The 26,085-nt window shown below is 42.8% G+C and overlaps 1 protein-coding gene across 12 annotated transcripts in view; it reads right to left on the bottom strand.

Moving 5' to 3' along the window:
- Positions 1-3,506: 3,506 nt before the first annotated feature.
- The window catches only part of COA1 (cytochrome c oxidase assembly factor 1), a 195,723-nt gene continuing 173,144 nt past the window's right edge, over positions 3,507-26,085 (bottom strand). For 9 of the 12 annotated variants that reach the window (XM_065542070.1, XM_045389057.2, XM_074035180.1 and 6 more), the window contains 5 exons: positions 14,412-14,464; positions 12,190-12,289; positions 9,913-10,061; positions 4,809-4,885; positions 3,507-3,920 (listed from right to left, as the gene is read on the bottom strand). In XM_065542070.1, the coding sequence (XP_065398142.1) occupies positions 3,821-3,920; positions 4,809-4,885; positions 9,913-10,061; positions 12,190-12,289; positions 14,412-14,426 (441 nt within the window). In that variant the 5' untranslated portion in view covers positions 14,427-14,464 and the 3' untranslated portion in view covers positions 3,507-3,820. The other 3 variants (XM_065542068.1, XM_065542066.1, XM_065542072.1) reach the window with 3 other exon arrangements.

Genomic DNA, 26,085 nt, shown 5'->3' with positions numbered 1-26,085 from the left:
TTGGATTCAGTTCACTAATATTTTATTTTGAATATCTGCATCAACCTTCATAAGGGAGACAGGTCTATAGTTTCTCATTTCATAAAAATAATCTGGAAGTGAAAAATTACTTTGTCATTAAGACTGCAAGGTGACTGATGTGGTAGCTCAAGTTAAAAGATAAGTGTTATAGGTGTATAGTAGGGGGTCTAATTTCTGCCTTGACAGCTTATTATGTAATAATAAAAGGTTAACACACCTTATGTGATCTGATAAATCAATTAAAACGTTTCCTTAAAAAAAATTCCTTTTGGAAATTTCCTCTAAGGGGAAAAAAATTTGGAAGATAATTTAGGAATGAAAAGTACTCTCTCCTGCAAAGTCAGATTTCACTTCTGCACCCAACCCGTGTCTTAGAGGCATGTTTTTAATATTTTCATTTCCTACTTTTCTGCCCTGGATTATAAAGTGGGCGCAGTTTTTCTGTACACATTCCTGACAGTGCTTTCAACTGAGCAACTCTGCCAAAAAGCATGCCTGAACCGGGAGGGCATTACTAAGGAGGCAAGAATCTTCTAGTGGGTGGAGACGAGGTTTTCCTCTCACCCTCTCACCTCCTTCTTGACCGCCCCCGTCATTGAGCCTCCTGTGTAAACAGCATCTTTTGTCCAAGCATCCCAATGAGCAGTATAAACATTGTCTCACCTGTAAGGCAAGTGATTGGCAAATATTTATTCATATTTTTCAGATGGACAAACTGAAAATGCCAGAGTCAAGTGGCCTAAAGCCACTTCCAAAGCTGCTTGCTTTGGGAAAACGCTTCACAACTGCTGCTTCTTGAGCATTTCCCTGGCCTTGCTGGTGGCCAGAGGACAGAAGGAACTAAGTTCTGGCTGTTTGGTGTATATGTCATTTCAGTTTCATTGTTGCTGTATACAAACTTTACCAAAACTCAGAGTAATAAAACCTTATCAGGTATTAGCAAGTCCTTGGGTTTGGAGAATAGGGAATGTTTACAGGCAAGAGGCGGCTAATTCTAGGAAAACTGAACGAAGACGGTAAAATCTGTGACTTACTTGAAAGCACACAGGCCTTGTCAGTACACATTCAGCACAGTCTCTGAAACCTCGTTAGCAGTAGAATCACGTGCTTACCCCCAAATCTTTGATGGCCACAAATGGTATGCAAAATGTCAACACTGGCAGTCACACACTGTGGCCAACCTACCTTTCCAGGCCTCTCTTTTACTTTACCTATGCTCATCTACACGCTGTCCAAACTGGGCTTCTTATTTCTGGGGCACAACTCCCCCCTGCCTGCTCTGGGGCCTCTCTTCATGCTGTGCTTTCCACTTGCAGGGTGCTCTCCATCATGTCTGCTTATCAAAATCTTGGACTTCAAGACCCACAGGGACACTACTGCCTCCGGATAGCCTCTTAGATTCCTCCTAACTGATATCTCTATTTTCTACATCATTTTTAGCACCAGAGCTTGAAATTCTTTTGGCACAGTATTATAATACTCTCCACAGCCCCTGCCCATCCGCCCAGCACACTAGCTGGTAAGGAACTTGCGGGTAGAGGCCCTGCAGCCTCTTCTATAGTAAAGCACGTAGGAGTCACGCTACCATTTGTTGGCTGTGATCCCTCTCCTGCAGTCTTTACATCTACAGTTTGTGTAATTCTAGGAAACCCCTTTCTCTGGTCTCTGGGCTATCCTGTCTCTTTATGGGATGCACTGGGGGCCCTTCCTCAAAAAGTCACCTTTTCCTCTGATGCATTATCCAAGACATCATTAAGGTAGTTAGTGGAGTCAATGGCTGAGTCACAGTGATTAATGGATCTACAGGAAACAGTGGGCTGCAAGTGCACATCATTGCTATCCTCAAAGAACAGGAAAGACAGTGTCTATTGCAATGATCAAGTTCCAGCCTGCTCAGAATCACCCATGAAGGCATTAAGTGCACAGGAAGTAAATGTGAAGAGAAAAAACACCCAAGATAGCGGCTTTCAAATAGGAATCAAGGAGCTATTCACTACATAATACTATTTCCTATCAGGTGGATTAGAAAAGCCTCTTCATTAATTCAAACTCTACACTTATTTTTACTTCAGAACAGATGGCCAACCTGAGCCCTGGTTTTCTATAATTTGGCCATAGCAAAGAAACAAAAAAAATTCAAACACTAAAATGAAGTAGAAGTTGTCAGAGAATAGACAGCAAGCAACACATAAATTCACAACATACACACAATAGGACAGTGTGTAACTTAAAGAGCAAAAGCACAAAACTGTACAGTGCTCTGCCATTTATTTTAAAAGACTGTAGAGATTGGAATATTTATCTAAACACACTGACAAAAGCGCTCTCAGGGGGAGACTTTTCACTGTATGATCTACTCAAAGAACACACAAACATGTTTTTAAAGAAACAACTCCAGAATAGAGATAACTTGTAACAACTGAAGACCTCATATTCTACCAGCATGTTTAAGCTCATTTTTTTCTTTTTTTCTGAGAGGCTTCTCTTCACTGAATATTAAGAATGTAGGAAGAGAGCTCATGGCTGTCCTTCATTGCGGACAACACTACAATGGCATTAAGCCTGCTAATGCTAAGAGGGTTAAACTGACCTTTTCAAAGCACAGATACCAGATTTCTGTTTTTGTAGGCTCTGGTGGCCAGAAGGAAGTTCTTTTGCTTTATAATATGTTTCCTTATAAGACTAATAAAACCTAAGGATACGATTATCTAACAAGCAGTTAAGTTGTTTGGAAAGCAGATAGGTAAGAACCTGTTAGCTTTTTCCTTTCCTTCCCTTTTCCTTCTTTTTCTTTCCTTTTTTTTTTTTTTTTTTTCCTCTCTCCTGAGACGGAGTTTTGCTCTTGTTGCCCAGGCTGGAGTGCAATGGTGAAATCTTGGCTCACTGCAGCCTCTGCCTCCTGGATTCAAGCAATTCTCCTGCCTCAGCCTCCCAAGTAGCTGGGATTACAGGCACCTGCCACCACACTCAGCTAATATTTTTGTATTTTCAGTAGAGACGAGATTTCACCATGTTGGCCAGGCCTCCTGACCTCAGGTGATCCACCTGCCTCGGCCTCCCAAAGTGCTGGGATTATAGGCATGAGCCACCACGCCCAGCCAGATGCTGTTACCTTCAAACTAACTTTCCTAAGTTAACTTTATGTGTATATGTACACACACAAATTTTCTAAGCTTTCAAAATGTTTGGAATAAAAATTATTTTGCAAATCTTCAACTGGGCAGATGGCTGGTATCTGAAATAGAAATAAATGCAAACAAAATATTCCAAAGTGATGGAGAATGTCCACAAGCTACTTAACAACATGAATTCAAGGTACAGTGAAAAACCAAACTGGTCTTCCTCATCATTCTCATGTCAATAATTTAGAAAAAATCCCTTCAGTACTACTGAGCTTCAGGCTTTGTAATGAAGACTGAAAATTCCAGGGGAAAGGAAGAGGAAGAGAAAGGAAAGAAATGAGAACCAGCAAAGATCAACAAACATTTCATTAATTCTGATTCCTTTTATCATTTGCTTTTTTATACAAAGCACTTTCAAATCAATTATCTTAAATTTGTAATAGGGGTTTCTTTCGGATTCAGTTTAAAAATGACAAATAGCATTCGTTGTGCCCAAGTTGGAATTATACCAAAATTACCATGTGCTGGCACATACAATCATCCCGCTGGTGGCTGGAAAACTGGGTTGCAGGAGTGTCTGCCACTCAGATGGGCCACCACCCCAGTGGGCATATGGTAGAGATGAGGGAAGGATGGACTAGAAGCACGCTGGGTCTGCTGGGTCTTCTGGGTCGTCTCTACTCCTTTTTCACTTCGTCACCGTTTTCCCCACTGAGCTTGAACACAGGAATCTGCTGACCATCCTTGAGCTCTAAAAAGACCTCGTCAAGGTGCCACCTGAGAGAAACCAGAAGTACAGTATCTCTAATCTATGAACACTGAGGCAACGGCCATAGTCAAAAAAAGGGGTGCAGAAAGCAGTTGTTTTGAATAATGCCTTAAATTTTTGTAAACATTTTGTGTGAGTGCTGTGTCAACACAATTCGTAACATTCTACCATGGGCTCTCATTATTTAACCAGCTTCGACTTCGAGGCAGGCTTAACAATGACAGGCGAATGGAAGGGACACCAGGAAGGAGAAGGAGCAGTTTATTTCTCATTTCCTAATTCACACTGACCTTCAGTTCCTGGCATGGAATCCAGTCAGCTCGTGCACTAATCCCAGGCTCAGAGGTCAGTGAGCCCAGGGTGAGCTAGGTGGGCCCGCCTGCTCCTTTTGTCCTTGGGAATTAAAACACAGCCTGGCTAAACAGCAAGCATCTATGAGAGAGGCTTCCCGTGGGGGAAGTGAGTGGATGTAGCTACTGGCAACCAGACAAGCAAAGCCAATTAAGGGGTGGAGAGCTTATGCAAAGAATGTGATGAATAAATTCTGGAACAAGAATCCATGCCCTTTATTCATTTGTAACAATCGAGGCAGTGAAGTGAGAAGCTGTAACATAGCATCAAATTATGACAGACCTAGATCACTATAACTGGAAAGTTTTATGAATTCAACGGCATAAGGAGAGGGCAATTCAGTAGACTGTATGGATAAACTGGACTCAACTAAGAGCCGCAGTACTGGCTTGCTGCCCAGGCCACGAAGCTTTCAGCTTCAAGCTTGAAAAACAGTTCTTCCTATGCCCACAGCAATTTACCAACAAATGAAAACAGAGTCGGGGTTGCTTCCATCAGGAAGTCCTCCTCCCACCCCCCGGACTGCCGTCACCTTCCCAGAATACCTCTGAAAGGGGCCACCTCTGGAGGAGTGGACGTAGAGAAGGCCCTCTGACTTGGATCCAGAGACAGGAATCTTCAACTGTGGTGTAAAATGACAGAAAGGAGAGATGTAATTGGATACATTATTGTCATTTCAGAAGATGATGACAAAATGATGCTTTCTAGAGCTAAGCCTATAAAATCCAGTGATTCTCCACAGAAGTGAGTTGTTTTCTAACAGCCCAGCTGGAGAATCCACTTGATTTTCCAAATGTCCTGCCCCTCTTTGGTTGGCTGGTAAGGTCAATGGCAGTCTCTGCATTTGGCAAGGAGGCCTCCTATGATCCTACTTCCAATGATCGCTCAAAAGTCCACTGTTAAAAAGGAGCAAACTCCTGACACACGCAGCAACATGGATGAGTATCAAAAACACGCCAAGTCAAAGGGCTTTACACAGGAGGAGTATATAACTATTTATTTTAATTCTACAACAGGCTAAACTATGCTGGAAACCTGTTATTTTGATGGATTACAAAGTAATTTTCAAACATCAAAAAAAAAAAAAAGAAAAGTGACTGCCTCTGGTAGAGCTGGAAGATGTGAGAAGGAACCCACTGGGTAGGAAACGAGGGAATTCAGGTGCTGGGAGCAATCTACATCTAGATAACGGCTTGAGTGACACGACTGGGTGTATTTGTTAAAACTCATCAGAGATAGGACACTTGGATTTGTGCCTTTCACAGACTGTAAATTTTACCTCAAAAAAAAAAAAAAACCAAAAAACTAGGCACCATAACAAATATTAAACTCCACTTAATGATGTACGTGCTTACATGTATAATGTTTGAAAATTACTTTGTAATCCATCAAAATAACACTATAGACTCATGGAAACAGAGCAAAATGCTAACTGTAGAATCCAGGTACCAGCTATAGGTGCTCACAGTATAAATTATTTTATCTTTTTTGTACATTTGAAATTTTTCATAATAAAATACCAAAAGAAAATTCACTGTTTTAAAGAGGAACCTATTGCCAGCAAATTGGTACATATTTTGACCTGGACCCTAAAGAACAGGCTTTAAGGAAAATATAATACATGAAGGCTTGTCTGGGAAAGACGACACGGAGTCCTGGGTTTCTCCTTCATCCCCAGCACCACAGGCTGGGTTCGCACCACAGGGTGCTGCCAGGTGCTGCCATGCCCGTGCCCAGGCAGTCGGCCTGACAGCCCCTAAGCACTTGTTTGATTACACTCCAATTTAGAAAAAAAAAAAATAGTGAATGCGATGTTTTTGGTTTCTCACGAAAACCAAAGAAGCTATGAGCCTCGCGAAAGAGAGACAGGCACAGTAATAAGGAAGCCCGTCATGAGACAGGCACCTCCCAGAGTGCCTTCCCGTGTCCTCGGTAATGGCCAAAGACACCTCCCGGAGCGGGGGCGGGGTGGGGGTGGTGGCGGGGAGTATCCCACCCATTCCAAATTGCCACCAAGAGAAGAAACTACTGAGGTACACATTTGTGCTTTCCAAAACTCTTTCTTTCCTTTAAACACACCTGAAGGAAGGCACAGGATTTGGAACATGGCTCCATAACTCAGGTGAATAGGCAGTCAACTAGTCACACTTCAAGAACAAATCTTTAGCCGGGCATGGTGGCTTCCGCCTGTAATCCTAGCACTTTGGGAGGCCAAGGCGGGTGGATCACTTGAGGCCAGGAGTTCGAGATCAGCCTGGGCAATATGGCAAAACACCATCTCTACTAGAAATACAAACAATTAGCCAGGCGTGGTGGTGCGCACTTATAGTCCCAGCTACTCAGGAGGCTGAGGCAGGAGAATCGCTTGAACCTGGGAGGGGGAGGCTGCAGTGTGCCGAGATCACACCACTGCACTCCAGCCTGGGTAACAGAGCAAAGCTCCATCTCAAGAAAAAATAAAAAATAAAAAATAAAAACAAATCTTCAGGGTCCCACTGTTTGAGTCAAGCTAAAGCTTTTCTCCAGAGATTATAGAATTAAGCAACAGAGTATACACTGAGCATCTCTGGATGCTTTAAGAAAAAAAAAAAAAAAAAAAAGGAAGGAGAAAGAAAAGGGCAGAAGCAAGAAGGATTCTGAAGAACAGCAAACTCTGAGAGGCCAATGTCTGAACTGTGCGCAGCTGTGCTTCCGTGTGTAGATGTGACACTTTACAGGTTGGTTCCTTCACCCAGCCCGACCTTGCCAAAGATTAAAGCAGGAGTTCTGGTAAAGCAAAAGTTGGTCACTGGTGACTATTTCACACACACACTCTAGAAAAAATCCCAATGTATGATAATTACTTCATAAACAACTGAAACATCTCACCTCTGGAAAAACTGTAAGAAGTACAAATAAAGGAATTTGGGATAATAGGGCATATGCTGTATACAAGCATCCTTACAGCTGATTATAAAGAAACTAAGGACCCTGACAGAATGTCAAAAATAGTCCACAAATTGGAAGGCATGCACTGAGGCTCCGGGTGGCTGTGATGCAGCAGACTCTGAACTCCTGTCACTGCGGAGTCACAGCATTTGGCAGCAGTAGAACTCAGAACCTAGCACCACAGCCAACATAGTCACAGCATGGCCAAGGCCCCAGGGATGTGCGGAAGCCCAGGAAGGCACCCTCTCAGCACCACTGGGGCCAAAGTGAAAGCTGGACAGAACAAAGCTCCCACCAAAACAACCATGGCCTCACCCTACTCTCACTGGGGTTCCTGGAGCACCAGATCATGGATGCTGCATCAACCAGCCCCGGCAAAGGCGCCTTTGGCACCCACTTCCTCAGTGCTACAGCTGGGCTCTGTGCTCTGAGCCGAGAGAAATGCAACAGCCAGACCTACCTGCTGGCTTTTCCAGGTTCTCAGGATTGCTGGGGTCTAGCCAAGTGACCAAAGACAAGGAAGCACAGACGGGCTCCACCACACCATGGGAGCAATCCAGTGGCCTGGCACAGAGTGAGCACTCCACACATGCCCAGCCCTTCCCTGTGCTCCTCCTACGTGTCCTCTCTCACGCGGTGTCGCTGCCGTCCTTCCACTCACATCCATGCTGGACAATGGAGCATCACCTCCGACCCACCCACTCCTGATACATGACTGTTACCAAGTTCTGTCACCTGGATGCCACAATGCCTTTACATCCATCTTTTGCTTCTCCAGGCCACACCTCTGGTTCATGCTCTCACCACTGCACACCAGTGTGGCTGCGTCTCTCTCCTAAAGGTGGCTCACTGTAGCCAGTCCCTGGACATCACCAATCTACACAAACATACCTTCTTTTAAAACCGAGTATTTTAATCAGAATACCAGAGCATGAATTGCTTTTGTAGTTCAAAAAAAGTCTCATTAGAGCTAGGTCCATTAAGAACATACTAAAAATAACAAAAAATAATGTAGGTCAGATCACCTCACTCTTATCCTTCCAACACTTTACGGGCTTCTGCTGCTAGAGTCAAGCACACACCTTCCAAGATGACACTGTGGCCCCCTGGTGGCCACGGCCTCTCCTACCTGCCCACACCCACCTCGCCCACCTGTGCTTCCACTGCCATATCACACTGACAGGGGACACAGTGACGACCTTCCCGGGGCATGCTGCTCCTCAGCCGGGTGTTCCTCTCCACCGTTCAAAGTCCTCACAGCCGTCTCCCAGGCCTCCAGCCACTCCCCCTAGGCCTGCATAACAGTGACAGGGCTTGCATCACCCTGTCTTACTCAGGAATTTTCAACTATAAAACCCCAAAAGCCTTCTGCACCTCTATTCCCCACATAGCTTAGAATCATTCCTCAAACCAGGGTATATACTCAAAATATGTTTGTTAAACAGAAGAACAAATGCATTTTACATGCAAGTGAGTGTGATCAAGTACAAAAAGGTAAGTTACAGCTAAAAAACAATGGGTTGGTATACTGTGGAAGCAATGTAAATAAATACACTTTAAAAATCAAAGTTTAAAGAGTTGGTTACATTTGAATGAGCACTGACTGGATACAGATGCTTTCTCATTTTTTTTTTATTTTAGAGACAGTTTCACTCTGTCACCCAAGGTGGAGTGCAGTGACATGATCATAGCTCACTGCAGCCTCCAACTCCTGAGTTCAAGTGATCCTCCTGCTTCAGCCTCCTGGGTAGCTGGGATTATAGGTGTGCACTATCATACCTGGCTAAATGATAGATAGATAGATAGATAGATAGATAGATAGATAGATAGATAGATAGAGATAAACTGGCTAAATGATAGATAGATAGAGAGCTAGACAGACAGACTAAATGATTGATAGATGATTGATAGATGACTGATAGATGATTGATAGATGATTGATTGATAGGCAGATAGATAGATGATTGATTGATAGACAGGTAGATGATAGATAGATAGATGGATGATTGATTGAGATAGATAGATAGATAGATAGATAGATAGATAGATAGAGATAAACTGGCTAAATGATAGATAGATAGAGAGCTAGATAGACAGACTAAATGATTGATAGATGATTGATTGATAGATGATTGATAGATGATTGATAGATGATTGATTGATAGGCAGATAGATGATTGATTGATAGACAGGTAGATGATAGATAGATGGATGATTGATTGATTTAGATAGATAGATAGATAGACAGACAGACAGATAGGCAGGCAGAGAGAAAGAGAGATAGAGACAGGGTCTTGCTGTGTTGCCCAGGCTGGTATCAAACCCCAGGGCTCAAGCAATCCTCTTACCTCAGCCTCCCAAAGTGCTGAGAGCTATCAAAGCCAACATGGTAGCAAACCACCACTGGTCATTTCTCTACTACCTTCAATTCAAGATGGTAGTAGCATACCACTGCATTCCCTGCATACCCACTGCATTCCCTGCCACATCAATTCCCCAGAATGGAAGAAAAGTATATAGAAATATATCTATAATATAAAATATATTTTATATAAACATTAAAATCCATAATAAAAAAACTTTTTTTAAAGGTGCTAAACCTAGCTTTACTTAGTGGATTTTCCCATCCCAAATCCTTAACTCCAAGACTTTCCAGGAGACAGTAGACTCTCCTCTCCTTCAGCAGGCACTAGCCTGCAGTTCGCAGGGAAAGCACGTTACCTTGGCATCAGCAATGTCCACGAAGTTTTCCCTATCGGTGAGCTTGAGATAATGGATGTTGAGAGGAGGGCCCAGAGCTTCCTGTGCCTCGGGATGGCTCTGCAGCTGCTCCACTGCCAACTTGTAATATAAACTCCTGGAATGAAACTCTAAGGACGAAAGACACACTTATTTTCCTTGTTGAACTTGGTCAGGTAGAATCTACTACAAAGAAAATTAAATAATACAATTGATGTACAGGGTAGAAACAGAAACATGAAATTTGTGGATGGACGAATAATTAGGACCATCTACTCTAAACTGTCCATTTTACAGACTCAAAAACCAAAGCACTGGCAGGCAGTGTTTTGCAGGGATGTGCAGATGACCTTAGGCCTTGACCTCAAGCAGACCCTTTCTGCTTCACCTCATTTCTACCCTCACTCATTGCCTTATTTCTACACCTAAGGGGTTTGATCAGCTCTTCCCTATGTTTCCTCTCAAGTCTCTAAGTTTCCTCTAAAGTCCTATGATTCCATGACTTGTTCAAAGTGACACAGCTTGTCCACGGCAAAGCCGAGGCCAGAAGTCATGACACCTGACTTCTCAACATTGCCTGTTCCACTAACATGAGACGTAAAATAGGCTACAACATTAGCAAAACCCTCAGGCCAAGAAACAGGATATGAGAATGTTCACTCATCGACATTTAAGCCAACATTTCAAGTCAAACTGCTCTCAGTCTCAGGAATCATTCTGAGCCCACAGGCTACCTGGGAACTCCGGGCAGCACCTCCCAGAAGCTGTAAGTTCTAATAATCAGCTGCCGGGAGCACAGGCAGGCTTCCCAAGCAGGCTGTTCAGTTTGGCCACAGAAAGTGCTTCCCTTCTGAAGGTCCCATCACACTAATGAAGGGAAAGGTGACCTGACCCTGGAGAGGCCAAGGGAATCCCCCTCCTCGGCTGCTTCCCAGGAACAGGGATACAGGGAATACCACAGGAATGAACGCTGTGCCAGCCATGATAGGAAAAGAAGGGACAGAAGCAGAGTCCAGACAGGTAATCTTTATTGAGTGATTTCTATGGCCAGGCACCACTGTTCAATATTTCACACATCTCACAATGTTCAATAGCTCTCATGTTGTAAGATTCAATTCTCACCTCATGCACAGGCACTAACATTACCACACATCACACCAATAAGGTAACTAACGCCCAGAAAGGTGACGGACTCCCCCATAAGGCCACATAGCTGGTCAAGAGCTGGAGCCAAGATTCAACCATTCAACCCAGGCAGTCGGCTGCAGTGCCCAGGTCTCACCAACTTAGCAGCCTCCTAAGGGAGAAAGGCTGTCACACCAGAAGGCTGAACCCTGACCCAAAAATGCACCCATTCCTCTCATGTCCTGCCCCTGTCCTTTGGCAGAGGGAAGAGGAGGCCAAATTATTCAGTCTGAATCATTCCTGGGAATGCTCATCTCAAGCCCCCTTCAGACTCAGCAACTTCACCAACTCTGCAGGAAGGTGCCGAAAGGCTGCAGAGGACACTGGAGCCTGTTTGCTTGTCTGCTGGTGACACTTACATCCTGGGAAGAAGTGAAAATGTTGCAGAGTGGATGAAGAGCCAAGCTGGGTGGGGATAAAGGGGCCTTAAAAAAGTCAGTCTGGAAAAACCTGCTGCCGCTTTGCCACCAGTAGCATTAAAATGACCTTAAATGTCCTGGCTGCTGACAGTAATTGTGGCCTGTCTTTACAAATTCAAATTTTTGAGTGCAGTGGGGCTGGAAGCTGCATGTGTCAGGATTTTGCCATCGTGGTCTCTGCTTTTATTTTCTGCCCCTGTCAGAGTCCCTTGCTTGTGGTCCCTCCTCCATTAAATCAACAGCAGAGAATGAAAGTGCAACGAAGGCTGACAACACTGGACGCATACTCACAGCTTTCCCCACCTGTGAACCATCTGGTATTCCCCTTCCCTCTGTCCTTTCTTTATATAATCTCAGAATCTTGATGGAGCCACTGTGTGTGCACTGGACTGAAAGCCCATCATGCTTTGCTAGGCTTCTTATGCAAATGAGTCCTGGTCCTTTTATTTGTACTCGTTGCTCCTGGAAAAACTGAGATTACAGGATACAGAGGAAGCTACAGCCAATGAAATGGTGGACTAGCCTTTAAAATCACCCTCTCCTCCTTCTCTAATCTAAAGAAAGCATCTCAAGTATTTCCTCTGATGGAGGAGCAGGAGCAGGAGCAGGATTGCTAGGAGGAAGTCAGGCCGCAGGCGGCTTGCAGGATACTTACTTTGTATGAGGTAATACACAAGGGCAAAGCCCCCAGCACCGAACACACCGCCGAAAAGGACCTTTATTCCCAGAGGAATTGACTGCCTGCTTCCTGGATACTTAAAAACAAAAGATACAAATTTATTGTAGGATTCCCTGTTTTGTGCCAAGGGGATTTGCCTGGCGTGGGCCCCTCAAGGAAAGAAGCATTAAGGAAGTCAGCAAGGAGGCCAGACCGCCCTCCCTCATTTGCTTCCTTTCCAAATGCCAGGGTTGGTTCTGGAGCCAAACTGAGTGCCCTTCTGAGGGTGCCCTCTCGAGAGTGGCCCATGTCCAGGACCCATGCTGTGGGGGCCCTGCCGCCCCCAGCCGGCCCAGCACAGAGCAAGCATTCAGCCCACCATCCTGACAGACAGAGCCCAGACTGTGTGCCAAGCCCCGCGTGGCCAGGAAGCACAACCACTTTGTCTCAGGCCAACTGGTAAACAGGAAGCTTATCCTTTGTGGCAATGGCTGGTCCTTATAAGCCTGCAAATGGGCTGGAGCTGTCACTGGCTCCTTTCTTTCGTATTTTGAAAAATGCCCCACCCTTGGGATGAGGAAACCTTGGTTATGACTTTCAGGCTGAATGAACAGATGGAGGGATGCCAGCTCAGCAAATACAGCACACCACATCCACCCTGGCTTTAGCTCCTGTCCCCTGAAGGCCTGGGTGGGGCTGGGAGCAGCAGTGGACTCCCTGGAGCCAACTCTCCTCCTTCCTGGTGGCCATAACCACTGCTCACAGCGGCCTGAGGCTTTCTGAAAAGTGTAAGATACCTGACCATAAAACAGTAGGACGTGGGCTATAGGAGTAGGACAGGAAAGGACAGGAGAGGGGTCACAATTCAAATGCCCACAGGGCCAGACAGGTCACATAAAAGACAGCAGACACTGCAAAGACAAGGACGTAAGGCCCAGCCAAGAAGACAGCTTCAACCTGGCTCCCGCTGACTGTGGCTGTGTGGCCCCAGTCTCAATGGATCTTTCCATTTTTCAAGAGGGGTCAGAAATCTGATTTTTTTTTTTTAATGTGAAACTGCCTGGATTCTAAATGCTGACAACCAATTTTTTAAAATTGCTAACAAAATGCATTTGTGAATCAAATTATTTCTGTGGGTTTTCAGTTTGCTTTGACCATCAGCACATCCCAACCCTAAGTGAGATTTAGGTAAATTCCTGTCTGTCTTTGCTGACATTTCTCCAAAACGAATAGAGATTTTGGACAGACATGGAAATCCCAGTTTTAGATAAAGGAAAAAACTCCGTGTCTGTGTCCCTACTTGAAGATTTAACCTTAGATTTTAATTGTGCTCCTTTCACAAAACAAAGCCTCTGATGTGTCCTAAAGGGGTCAGAGGTAACGCAGTGCAGAAAAGTTAGGTATAATGCGAGTTCCTTTGCTGGCTGGAACACATTCTCACCATCTGCTTCTCCACCTTCCAGAACACAGAGTAACAACTAATTGTCTACCCATCATTTCTGAAAACTTGAATGTAAAGGAATCCATAGAAACCCTGTTGGAGGAAGTTCCTCAGGGAGACATTCTTTCTGAGAACTAGTAACTAAACATACCCTTGAATCAGGCTACAGGTGACCAGTTCTATACTAAAATATTTAATCCAGGTTTATGTATATAAAGGGTTTTGATCAATTTAACAAATGAAGGAGGGTGACATTTTAGATCATCTTTGTATTATCTGCTTATATGCTGTTTTGTTCAACTAAGAAAAGGCTGTTGAAACCACAAACAAATGTACAGCAACTGCTGTGAGAGTTCTAGCTAGTGCCCTATAATATGTAAGAGTATCAAAATGAGTGTAAAGTCAATTACAGTAATGTGATCTGGGAAAAGCCATTTTTCTCATAATGAAAATGGTCAGAGCATCTCTGAAGAATGTATTAGTCAGATCTTGCTTAATTTGAAGAGAGCTCAACAGGGTGAGGCAGCCAGACTGGGTTATGCAGACGTTCCCAGAGTGTTACAGCTTCCAACGCCAGCATGAGACACGAGAGAAAGACAAAGCCGGAAACAATGCAGAAAATGCCCCTCCCATCCCTCCTGTGAAGTTAAAGCACAAGTGAACCCTAAAGACCAGGAGAAGCCCGTAACTATTCAGGGAGTGACTTTCTTCTATTGTCTAACTCAAGAATACCCTGGCACGTTTTAGTGGGGAACTTGGCCCTGGAACATTCCATTACCTTTTGCCACATCATAGCACAACTCTCTTCAAAATCAGCAAAGGCAAGTTGTCCTGCAATTAGAAAAGATTTTACATTAAAATCATTTTTTAAAGCCCAATTCTCTCTAGTCTCATACAGCCAAGATTTATTACCAACCCAAGCTTTAGAACATGAACAAGGAGTTAAATTTAAGCTCTAAAACAAGCCTTGTCTGAGAAAGGCCCTGGTTTTTCCCCCTTCTGCCAAATTAGGAAGAAAAAACAAAGCCTACGGGTTTCCTGTCTGTGTCCTATGTACTTTCTGTTACAGCAACCAGAGAACCGGTGCGCACAAGGGAGAACCGCAGGCAGCAATTGCTTTGACCACAGCACAAACACGGGGCCCATCAGCAGGTGGCTGGACCCTCAGAAGCAAGATGCTAGCAATAAAAGCTGTACATGACAGAGTGAAAACAGCACTTCACAGTAAAAAAGAAACCACAGTACAGTAAACCCATATATGAACTTTAACAATATTGATAATACCTAACACTTTTAACAATATTGATAATACCTAATACCTTACTATTATGTGTCTTGTACTATTCTAAGCACTTTACATAATTCATTTAATTCTCACAAGCCTTCGAAGTAGGAACTATTATCATCACCCTCATTTTACAGATGAGTAAACTGAGGCACAGAGAGGTTAAGTAAATTGCCCAAAGGTGCACTAATAAGTAAGTGGTAGAATGGGGATTCAAACTCATGGAGTCTAGCTCCAGCCATCTGCTCTTTCAACCACTGTGGTACACCAGCTTTAAGATATCTAATTAAAGCAATATTGAAATGTGAAAACAGTGTCTCTGAGCTAAAATACATTCTTACTGTTCAGTGTAAAAGTCCTTGGCAGGCATGCCTTTCCTGCTATTTTTCCAGACAAGGTAGATACATATTTGTACCTTCATTCCTTCTTTTGTTTAGCAAACGGTTACTGAGGGTCTGATCTGGTCAGACAGTAAGAATATAAAAACAGTATCAAGATATAAGGAATTTTCCTTAGTCCTGAAGGGATACAGACAATTAAACAAATAATGATAACATAGATCTATCACATACAACTGCACAGCTATGCACTGCACAACGCTTGCAGGGCACCATGCACATTAGAGACATCAAAGATTTCTGTCTTTATTAAGACAGTTTGCCAACAGTTGGAAGTACTATGAAGTATCCTGAAGAAGGTGTGGGTGTCTTTTTCTAATTTGCACAAAGGTGCCTTCGGGCTAGCAGCAGCCCGGTTAGTGCAACCAGATATATGCACCAAGAGAGGAAGTAACACTCAGGAAGTGGTCGACGCCGCTGCACGGAATCAGTGGAGGTTTCACAGTTTACGGAGAAGAGAAAGGTGAAAGAGTAGGAGAACAGCTTCAGATCCAGGAAATGATAAACAAAGGCAGAGTGGGCAGAAACAAGAACTGCTGAAGTGTAAAGTACAGGAGAGGAGCCACAGGAAACGGGTCCGGAAATGGAGGGGCGGCAGCATAGGGGGTGGTTACTGCTAAGAAAGACCCTCGACCCTGAGCTGTCGGACTCTGCAGATGAGGGGCTACAGAAAAATCTCTCTGGGACAGACGGGTGGGCAGATGCGGGGAGAGAAGACAATGCAGCAGTACTGCCAGAGGACAACAAAGCCCAGAGCTAAGACCAAGGCAGCAAGTGTGCCGCAAAACGGTGGTTTCTTAAAATATTCAGGATGGGTCTTACTTATTTATTTACTTATTTTTATACTTGCTCATTCCAAAAAGGATGATGGAGCTAACAAAGATACATACTTTAGAAGAGAAGAAAACAGATAGATGAGGAAATGAAGATAAATGAAAAATAATATTCAGAAAAGAAATGGGGCTGAAATAAAATTAGAGCACAATAGGACATACTGTCATTCACTAGGCATTTCCTCAAGGTGCCACATATTTGACACGGCTTCCTATCTGCTCAGCAGACAGGGAAGCTTGAGGAGCTACAAGATCCAGAGTGTCCGTGAGGAAAGGCAAATCAACCACTGAGTCAGAAGACAACAGCTGCTAAGAATACATGAAGCCTCAGAAAGCCCTCGCCAAGACTCAGAGATTCTCTCAAGTGACTGGTGTTGCAAACATCCTGAGAATTAAAAACAAGATCACAAAAATAAAAAGTTCCCAACTACCAAATGACTATGTTTTATAACATCCAACTATGAAAGCCACATTCATACTCCCCCACCACCAAAAAAAACAAAACAAAAAAAACAGAAGAATTATTTTACAAGCAGTCAAAAGAGTGAGGACTCAAGAGTGCTTAGGCAGTGAGGATCAACCAAGTCTCCCCAGAGCCCTTCCACATCAAAGAAGGGGTTGGGGTGCGAGTGGTGGGCAGGAAATGGCTTCAGGAGTGAGTCGGGGGTAGCAAGAGCTCCTTTTCAACCAGCTTCAGTTTACCTGCCCCTTCAGCTGCCTTTTGAAGAGTGTTAAGTATTCCCCGACCTCACAAAAAAAAACAAAATTTCAAAAAGGCACTGTAGAGGAATAGAGATGGATTTCAGGCTAACTGCAGGAATGTTACCTCTTAGAACTAGTCTTCTAGTAAGAGGCGAAAATTTAAAAATGTGATGTGCCATTCTCTGCAATAAACTCAAGTTCAACCAGTCTACTATGTTGCCAAATAAGGGCAGATTTATTTGCTTAACAGTTCGCCAAAAGGCAAGGGTTGCATCTGTATTGGAAATCAAGGAACTTGTTAGCCACAGGAAGGTGGCACAAAGCACTGGCCAGGGTCTCTCAGGAAAGCAGTCTTAGCTCTGCTCTGATACACAAAGGGGTGACTTTGGCCTCCAAAGGCAAATAGTTTATAAACCTTTTCCAAAGTACTAAATCCTTTCTAGAGCCAAAGAACAGTCTGCTAAACAGATGCAGCAGACACTGAAGCTGGCACAGGCTGGAGGATCCTGTCAGCCTCCCTTCAGCTGGGACCAGAGGAAGCATCACCAGGGGGATCAACAGAACAGCCAGGGAGTTCAAGCCATAGACAGGATCCACAAGGGAAGGGTGGAAGCAGGCAGGTGGTGCAACTTCAAGCTGAGAAGCACACCAGAATCACAGGAAGCACTTAAAAAAAAAAAAGGCCAGGTGCGGTGGCTCATGCCTGTAATCCCCACCTTTCAGGAGGCCAAGGCAGGAAGATCACTTGAGCCCAGGAGTTCAAGACCAGCCTGGGTAACACGGCGGAACTCAATCTTTACAAAAAATACAAAAATTAGTCAGGTGTAGTGGCATGCACCTGTGGTCCCAGCTACTCAGGAGGCTGAGGCAGGAGGATGGCTTGAGCCCAGGAGGTGGAGGTCACCATGAGCCGAGACCATGCCACTGCACTCCAGCCTGGATGACAAAGCAAGACCCTGTTTCAAAACAAACAAGGCAGATGTCCAGGCCACATCCAGACCAATTAAAATAGAATCGGCAAGGGCAAGACCCAGGCAATGGTGGTTTTTAACCTTCTCAAGTAATCGCAATATGCAGCCGGGCTTGGGAACCAGTGGTATACTGGAAACAAAGTACATAAAGCAGCATTACAGGTAGCTGAAGCAGGAGCAGGGTCAAAAGCCCGGCTATGAACACAGGCCATGTGACATTCCCAGCAGGCCTATTAACACCCAGAGTCCTTTCTAAAGCAGCGTTTTGCCAAGCATAACCTATTCACTTCACCTCTGTTCCTTTGGGTAACATGGCTGGCCTGGCTTGTCCTACAACTGGGTAACTACTATGGGCCAGGCACCATGCAGGATGTTTTATATGCACTACTCCTATTTCTTAAAACAATCATAAAAGGTAGATATTATTTTTGCCTTTCTGAACTAAAAAAAAAAGCCTTAAGAAAGGTTCTGAAACTTGCTTATGGTCATGCAGCTATTCCCTGTCAGAACTATTACATGCATCTGACTCCAGAGGCCATGGTTTCTCCACTGAGCCAAGACCATGGATTTCAGAACAATCAGCTTTTCACACAGGTAGGATGTGCTGTCCAAAAGCCATTTCCATCTGCCAGAAGCAAATCACTGCTACACTGGGAAAGTTTTAATCAATGTATCTCCAAGTTATAATTTAAGGGAACAAGGTAAAACAAAGAGATACAAAATCACTTAGCGACTACTGGGAGGAAATGGAAAGATCGTTCCTCCCTGTTGTTGAATGGGCACAGCTCATTGCTACTGTCACCCCGCGGATTACATATCGTTCAGCCTTTAAAAATCGAAAAATTGTCAAGGGCCACAGTGGAGGGGGTTGGGGGGGCGGCAGAAAGATAGTACAGAGAATTATGCTTAAGACAATAGAAATAAAAAAAGTAACGCAATATAAATTGAAATGAAAAAGAATAAGAAACAAAACCCAAAAGGCCGAAAATAAAGATTAAAAATTTGGCATTTAAGAAAAAGAAGTATGAATGGCAAAAACAAAATAAAAGAAGATTAAACTTTTTTGAAGAATGAAATGTCTCAAATGTAAGGTAAGGGAGACAAAAGGATAGTACCAAAAAACATGATAAAAGCATGCGAGTAAACATGATAAAAGTTTTTTTTTTTAAGTAAAAGACTATGAAATTAAGCATTTCCGGGCGCGGTGGCTCAAGCCTGTAATCCCAGCACTTTGGGAGGCCGAGACGGGCGGATCACGAGGTCGGGAGATCGAGACCATCCTGGCTAACATGGTGAAACCCCGTCTCTACTAAAAAATACAAAAAACTAGCCGGGCGAGGTGGCGGCGCCTGTAGTCCCAGCTACTCGGGAGGCTGAGGCAGGAGAATGGCGTGAACCCGGGAGGCGGAGCTTGCAGTGAGCTGAGATCCGGCCACTGCACTCCAGCCTGGGCGGCAGAGCGAGACTCCGTCTCAAAAAAAAAAAAAAAAAATTAAGCATACAAATGTTAGCGCTGACTTTTTAACTTCATTTTGGCTCTGAAATCATGGAATAACTTGAATGCTTGTAGAGGAAAGACTTCCTGTAACCTTTTATTCTTAATCACGAGGCAAGCTCCCTTTGTTGAGCTGAGCTAAGGATGTTAATAAAAGGCTGTCCAATACCTTTCTACAGGTTGGCGCAAAACTAATTGCGGTTTTCACCATTGAAAGTACTGGCGAAAACCACAATTACTTTTGTGCCAACCTAATATCAGAGATGTCTGTTACTCATCCCATGGAAACCAAGAGTGCCTGGAGAGAGGGTCCCTGTGCCAATGGGATTAACAATTTTTTTAAAGATTAATAAACTATAAGATGAAGGAAGATGCCATTTAGTTTAAGAGGGCATCAAGCTACCATTTCCTGATATGACTTCACAAATTCCATTTAAAATACCTATAAAGATACACACAAGAAAAGACAGAAAGTAGGGCCTGCTTGGAACCATAACAAGTTGCAAAAGTCTAAGGAAATTTCCACTAACCACCAATGTAAGTGGAGAGAGAAAGAGAAACATGTCCATGGACAAATGAACCCTGGCACAGCTGGCCAGAAAGTATGTGGGGAAACAGTTTGGCCCTTCACCTCTCTCCACACCCAGCTCAAAGTTTCTCAGTTTGTAGCAATCAGGAAACAGGTTGGCCAGCCCCAAACTTGGTATGAATCCTGCTTCCAGAGACAGCCATTGTCATTTCCCCACCCCACTCTGTTTCTATACCCATTCAGAGACTACAATCCTAAGTAAACCCAGCAGTAAGGAGACGCAGGACTGGCAGCGGTGCAATAACAAACTCACTCTAAGAAATAAAAGAATATGGAGAAAAATATCGCTTTGGGTACTCAATTGGTTGTAGAAAGACTGCCTATAAGAACCACATGTGATGGAAAAAAAGGACACTACACACTAAAGAAGGAAAGGGAACAAACTCAAATAAGGAGTGATTTCAAGGAAACTCACAAACTAGAATTAACATAGCAAAAAGCCAAATTCATAATGAAATCATATTCAGGAAGTTACTGAAAAAAATCTAAATGTATAATGAAAGAACAAGAATATAAAAATGAAGAGCAAGAAAATGGCAAGTGGAGATTTAGAAACTAAGATCTATTCAATAGATCATTGCTTCTGGTGTTAAATAACTAGAGTAAATGGAAGATGAGATAAAACAAAAATGATACTAAAAGAAAACCTGAAAAAAGACAAAAATGTAGAGCATGTTCCAGTTCCATTCACCAACACCTACAGGTAAAATTTTACATACAATTTTCCCAAAAGGTATACCAACAAATGATGACATATTGGAGTAGCCTTAGATTTCTCTGTAACTACAAATTCCTGAGAATAAAGGGCCAACCAAACTGTGTGAAGAGGAAGACATTATAAATTTGGAACAAACTCAAGATACTATATAATCTATACAGACATCCTGAGAACATTATTTGAAAACATATTGTAACTTACTGGGAAAAAAGGCAAATTCCTTAAAAATAATAGCATATTAGGACTAGCAGCATGAACTGAGATCAATTAAATTAGTTTAATTCAAATAATTATTGTTTACTTATAAAATGAACAGAAACATCTAGTGGTTTTTTTATTTTACTTTTTATTATTTTAATTATTTTTAGTATTTTAGACAGAATTTCACTAGGTTGCCCAGGCTGGTCTTCAATTCCTGGCCTCCAGTAATCCTCCTGCCAAGTACTAGTACTTTTTTTAAAAAGACATACAATATTTAAATTTACAATACAGCCTAAAATTCCAGATATTGCTGGGCGTGGTGGCTCATGCCTCTAATCCCAGCACTTTGGGAGGCCGAGGCGGGCAGATCACTTAAGGTCAGGAGTTCGAGACCAGCCTGGCCAACATGGTGAAACCCCCATCTCTACTAAAAATATAACATCAGCTGGGCATGGTGGCAGGCGCCTGGAATCCCAGTTACTCAGGAGGCTGAGGCAGAAGAATCATTTGAATCCTGGAGTCAGAGTTTGCAGTGAGCTGAGATTGCGCCACTGCACTCTAGCCTCAGAGAAAGAGTGAGATTCTATCTCAAAAAAAATAAAAAACTCCAGAATTAACACATAAAATGTAGGTAAAGACAGCCCCAGTGAACCACACCTCCTGATATTTATATATTCCCCCAATTAATCCGACTGGCCATATGACTTGCTTCAACCAACAGGAGGAGGCAGAATTGATGCTGGAACAGTTCCATATCTCCACTTTAAGGAGGCCTGGCAGTTTGCACTTTGGCACTCTTGGGAAGCCTAAGCCACTATATAAGAATTATGGTTATCCTGCTGGTGGGGTCCTTGCAACATAAAAAGACCATGTAAGAAGCCACTTTGTGAGGAAGAGGCCTAAGATGGGTGGCAGGGAGATGCCCCATTGTTTCAATATTCCAGCTGAACCCAGTCATCCCTACCAAGGCACTAGCCATATGAATGAGCTGTCATGGACATTCTAGTTTAAGTGGGCTACCAGATGACTGCAGTACCAGCAGAACATCCATGGGGCAAAAGAACCATCAGCTGATCCAAGTCAACCTACAGAATCATGAAAGATAATAAAATTATTTTAGTTATAAGCTACTACATTTTGACATGATTTGTTATGCAGCAATTGAAAATGAAAATGCCTTTTACAATATCTTCTGAAAGGATTTTTAAAAACCTCTTTCAAATATGTTACTTTTTAGAGCAGCAATTTAAAAAGCAAAGGAAGACTTAAAAATAGAAGACTTGGAACATTCAAACAAACAAGAGGAGGGTAGAAATATTCAAAGAGTTGAATTTAAGACAAAAAGTAGGCTAGGCATGGTGGCTTATGCCTGTAATCCCAGCACTTTGGGAGGCCAAGGCAGGCAGATCACGAGGTCAAGAGATCGAGACCATCCTGGCCAGCATGGTGAAACCTGTCTCTACTAAAAATATAAAAATTGGCTGGGCATGGTGGCGCAGCCCTAGTCCCAGCTACTCGGGAGGCTGAGGCAGGAGAATCGCTTGAACCCGAGAGGCGGAGGTTTGCGTGAGCCAAGATCGCGCTACTGCACTCCAGCATGGTAACAGAGCGAGACTCCATCTCAAAAAAAAAAAAAAAAAAAAAAAGGCAAAAAGTATTTAATTGAGACAAAGATTAACAATAATATAGTAGTTATAAACATAACGTAGCAAATATCATTATACCAAAATAGATAAAGCCAAAAACTACCACAAATATTTAAAAAAGAAAAGAAAAAGAACAGAACAGAACTAGAGAGGGAGACCACAGATCGCTTTCCAGCTTTAACAAATCCAGCTAACAAAAAAGCAGTCAAGGCTGGGCGCAGTGGCTCACGCCTGTAATCCCAGCACTTTGGGAGTGCGAAGCAGGAGGATTCTTTGAGCCCAGGAGTTCAAGACCAGCCTGGGCGACACAGTGAGACCCTATCTCAAAAAGAAATAAAATGAAATATAAAATAAAAATAAAATAAACCAGTCAAGAACAGAAAATTTGAGTAATATAGTTTTTACCTTGCAAGGTACAACATGTGTGTATGTGTTATCTGTGGCGATATATGTGTAAATACCGAGACCTTCCAGTGCCTAGTAGGTAGCTCCCATCCCGTAAAGCTTTGTGGGACTGACATAAACCATCCCGTTTTCACTGCCCAGTCCTGTGACTACTTCCTGGAAAGTAAATCTGAACCGCTCTGGAGAGGGCAAAGCAAGTGTACAGATTAGCAATTATATATCTTAAATCAACTTCATCTGAACCACAGTGGAAATTTCTCTCATACTACTGCAAGTGGCTAACCATTATCCCTAATTTTGAAAATTACAGTAAAAATTTGAAATTTAAGTTTTAAATTAGAAGATGGAAGAAGTCAAATCAGTTTGATGCCATTTTCAATGAGAATAAAACAAACTGAAAATGTTAACAGTTGTTATCCATTCATTCAATCAACAAATATTTGCCAACTGCATACAAAACCAGGAAATAAAAAAGAGAACAAAACAGGTCATTTGTGGATGTTACCCTGTGCTGTAGTGTGAGGAGACAAACAGTAAACAAATAAGATCACTTCAGTTAGTAATAAGTACTTAAAAAAAAAGAAAACAGGGTGTTAAGAGAATAAGAAGAAAAGCCACAGACTGGGAGAAAATATTTACTAAAGACACCTGATAAAAGAATTGTTACCCAAAATATGCAAAGAACTTGTAAAATTCAACAATAAGAAAATGAACAACTTAATTTAAAAACTGGGCAAAAAAGCTAAACAAACATCTCACCACAGATATACAGAAGGCAAATAAGCATATGAAAAATGCTCAACATTATATGTTTATTAGGAAATTGCAAATTAAAACAAGAGGCAGAGGCTGCAGTGAGCCAAGATCGTGCCACTGTACTTCAGCCGGAGCGACAAAGTGAGTGTTACTGTGTCAAAAAATAAAAATTAAAATAAAAAAATAAAGTCTATTTTTTTTATTTATTTTTTAAAAGTTACCACTGAAGGCCAGTCGCAGTGGCTCACGCCGGTAATTCCAGCACTTTGGGAGGCCGAGGCGGGTGGATCACAAGGTTGGGAGATCGAGACTATCTTGGCTAACACGGTGAAACCCTGTCTCCACTAAAAATACAAAAAATTAGCTGAGCATGGTGGTGGGCAGCTGTAATCCCAGGTACTCGGGAGGCTGAGGCAGGAGAATGGCGTGAACACGGGAGGCGGAGCTTGCAGTGAGCCAAGATCGCACCACTGCACTCCAGCCTGGGTGACAGAACTAGACTCGGTCTCAAAAAAAAAAAAAAAGTTACCGCTGAAAAGTAATTAGCTCAAAGATGTGATAAAATGTCATCTGAGAATAAATCAAACCTTTTGAAACTAAGATATAGCATAAACACCTGATAAAACATATGCTAATGTTCACAATGAATTATAAAATCCAAATACTGAATGAAATCGAATTGTTTTCTAAACTGCACTTTCTTAAGACCAAATAACATAGTAAGGGTTGTTCTCCCTCTAAAATCTGCTCTAACTTCACTCCTACCTCTCGCCAGTGCTATCAAAACCTTGAAATATTCAAGTGGGAAATGCCATGTGAAGACTCTCTCAAAAATAAGCAAACAAATAAATCACATGGCATATACTAGAATATGAAAGGGAGAAGGCGCAATTTTAACTGTGGCAGTGAAGAACAGCACCTCTGCCAAGGTGACATTTAAGTTGAAACTGGAGGGATCATTTGAAAACCAGGGGAAGGGCATGGCAAACACACCAAGGCCCTGGGGCAGCCACAGCCTCCGTATCTTCAAGAAGCCGAAAGCAGGCCGTGAATGAGGTGTGGAAGAGAGGCCAGTCAAGAGGGCAGGGTCTTCATCGTGCAGGTTTTGCAGGTATGGTAGGGAGTCTGGATTTTACTCAAAGTGTAATGAGAAGATGCTGAGGGTTTCAATCAGGCAATGACACAGTATGACTTGTTTTTCGTTTAAGATTTCTCTAGAAAGGACAAGAATGGAAGGAGGGAGTCCAATTAAAAGGTTCCATGGCAGAGTTGGTGGTGGCTTGGACTAGCTGGTAGTAGCAGACCTGCAAAGAAGTAAATACACTTGAGATATGAAGCAGAATTAACAGGACACGTTGACAAAATTATTAACAGAAACTGGGGAAAGGGTGAAGGACAAGGCGCATAGCAGAGTGATTTCTGAATTTATCAATATTATCCTTAAACCTCCTTAAAAAAATTTAAGCATTCAAAACTACCATGCAGTTGGAACTTAGTAATGATAAAGAGTCTTGGTGGAAAGTTTTAAACAGAAAACCATGATTTCCAAATCATTAGTCATGACATCTCATCTGCTTGAACAAATACATTTCAAGGCCATTCTCTTGTAGATTTTAAACCACAGCAAGAAGGTATTCAGTACTTTCTAGCATAAAAACTTCATAGAATGGACTCTGATTCATAACCATTTTGCAAATGAGTATGAGTAGGGCAAACCCTATTAAACATTTACTTCAGCATTCCTATTAAGAGCCTCCATTTTAGAAAAAGAAAGCATTTAAAAAATAAAACAATTTGGTATCAGTGACTACAAAAGGAATCTGGGAGGTTTGCAGTTGACTCTTCCCTCCCTAGAGCCCTCCCTTTATTCTCACAGACACACATGTTTGCCTTCTACTTCTCTGGACAGTCCTCTCCCCTCCCCTGCCTGTTTTAAATAGTCCCTCATTCTATGTTAGGGGCTGAATTGTGTCCTCCTAAAATTCATATGTTGAAGCCCTAATCCCCAGGTCCTCAGAACATCACAGTATTAGGAAAAAAGGTCTTTAAAAAGGTAATTAAATTAATATGAGATTTTTTCAGGGTGCATCTTAATCCAGTAAGAAATCTGGACTCAGACACACACACGCAAAGAGAAAAGACTACATGAGGACAAAAGGAGAGGGTGGCATCTACAAGCCAAGGCAAGAGGCCTCAGAAGAAACCAAACCTGGTGACACCTGCATCTTCAACTTCTACCTCCAGACCTGTGAGAAAATATATTCCTGTCATTTAAACATTTAAGCCACCCAGTCTGTGCTATTTTGTTAATGACGAACCTAGCAAATTAATACACTCTATATGCCCTTTCCTGCTCCCTGAACTCAAGAACATCTCATTCAAGGGCATGAATCTAGGTCTACTAAAATAATTCCCACATCTCTATCTCCAGGCCAGGTGTCCCTTCTGCACTT

Source organism: Macaca fascicularis, chromosome 3, assembly GCF_037993035.2.
Source record: "Macaca fascicularis isolate 582-1 chromosome 3, T2T-MFA8v1.1".
Lineage (NCBI taxonomy): Eukaryota > Metazoa > Chordata > Mammalia > Primates > Cercopithecidae > Macaca > Macaca fascicularis.
This window is presented reverse-complemented; position numbering and strand designations above follow the sequence as displayed.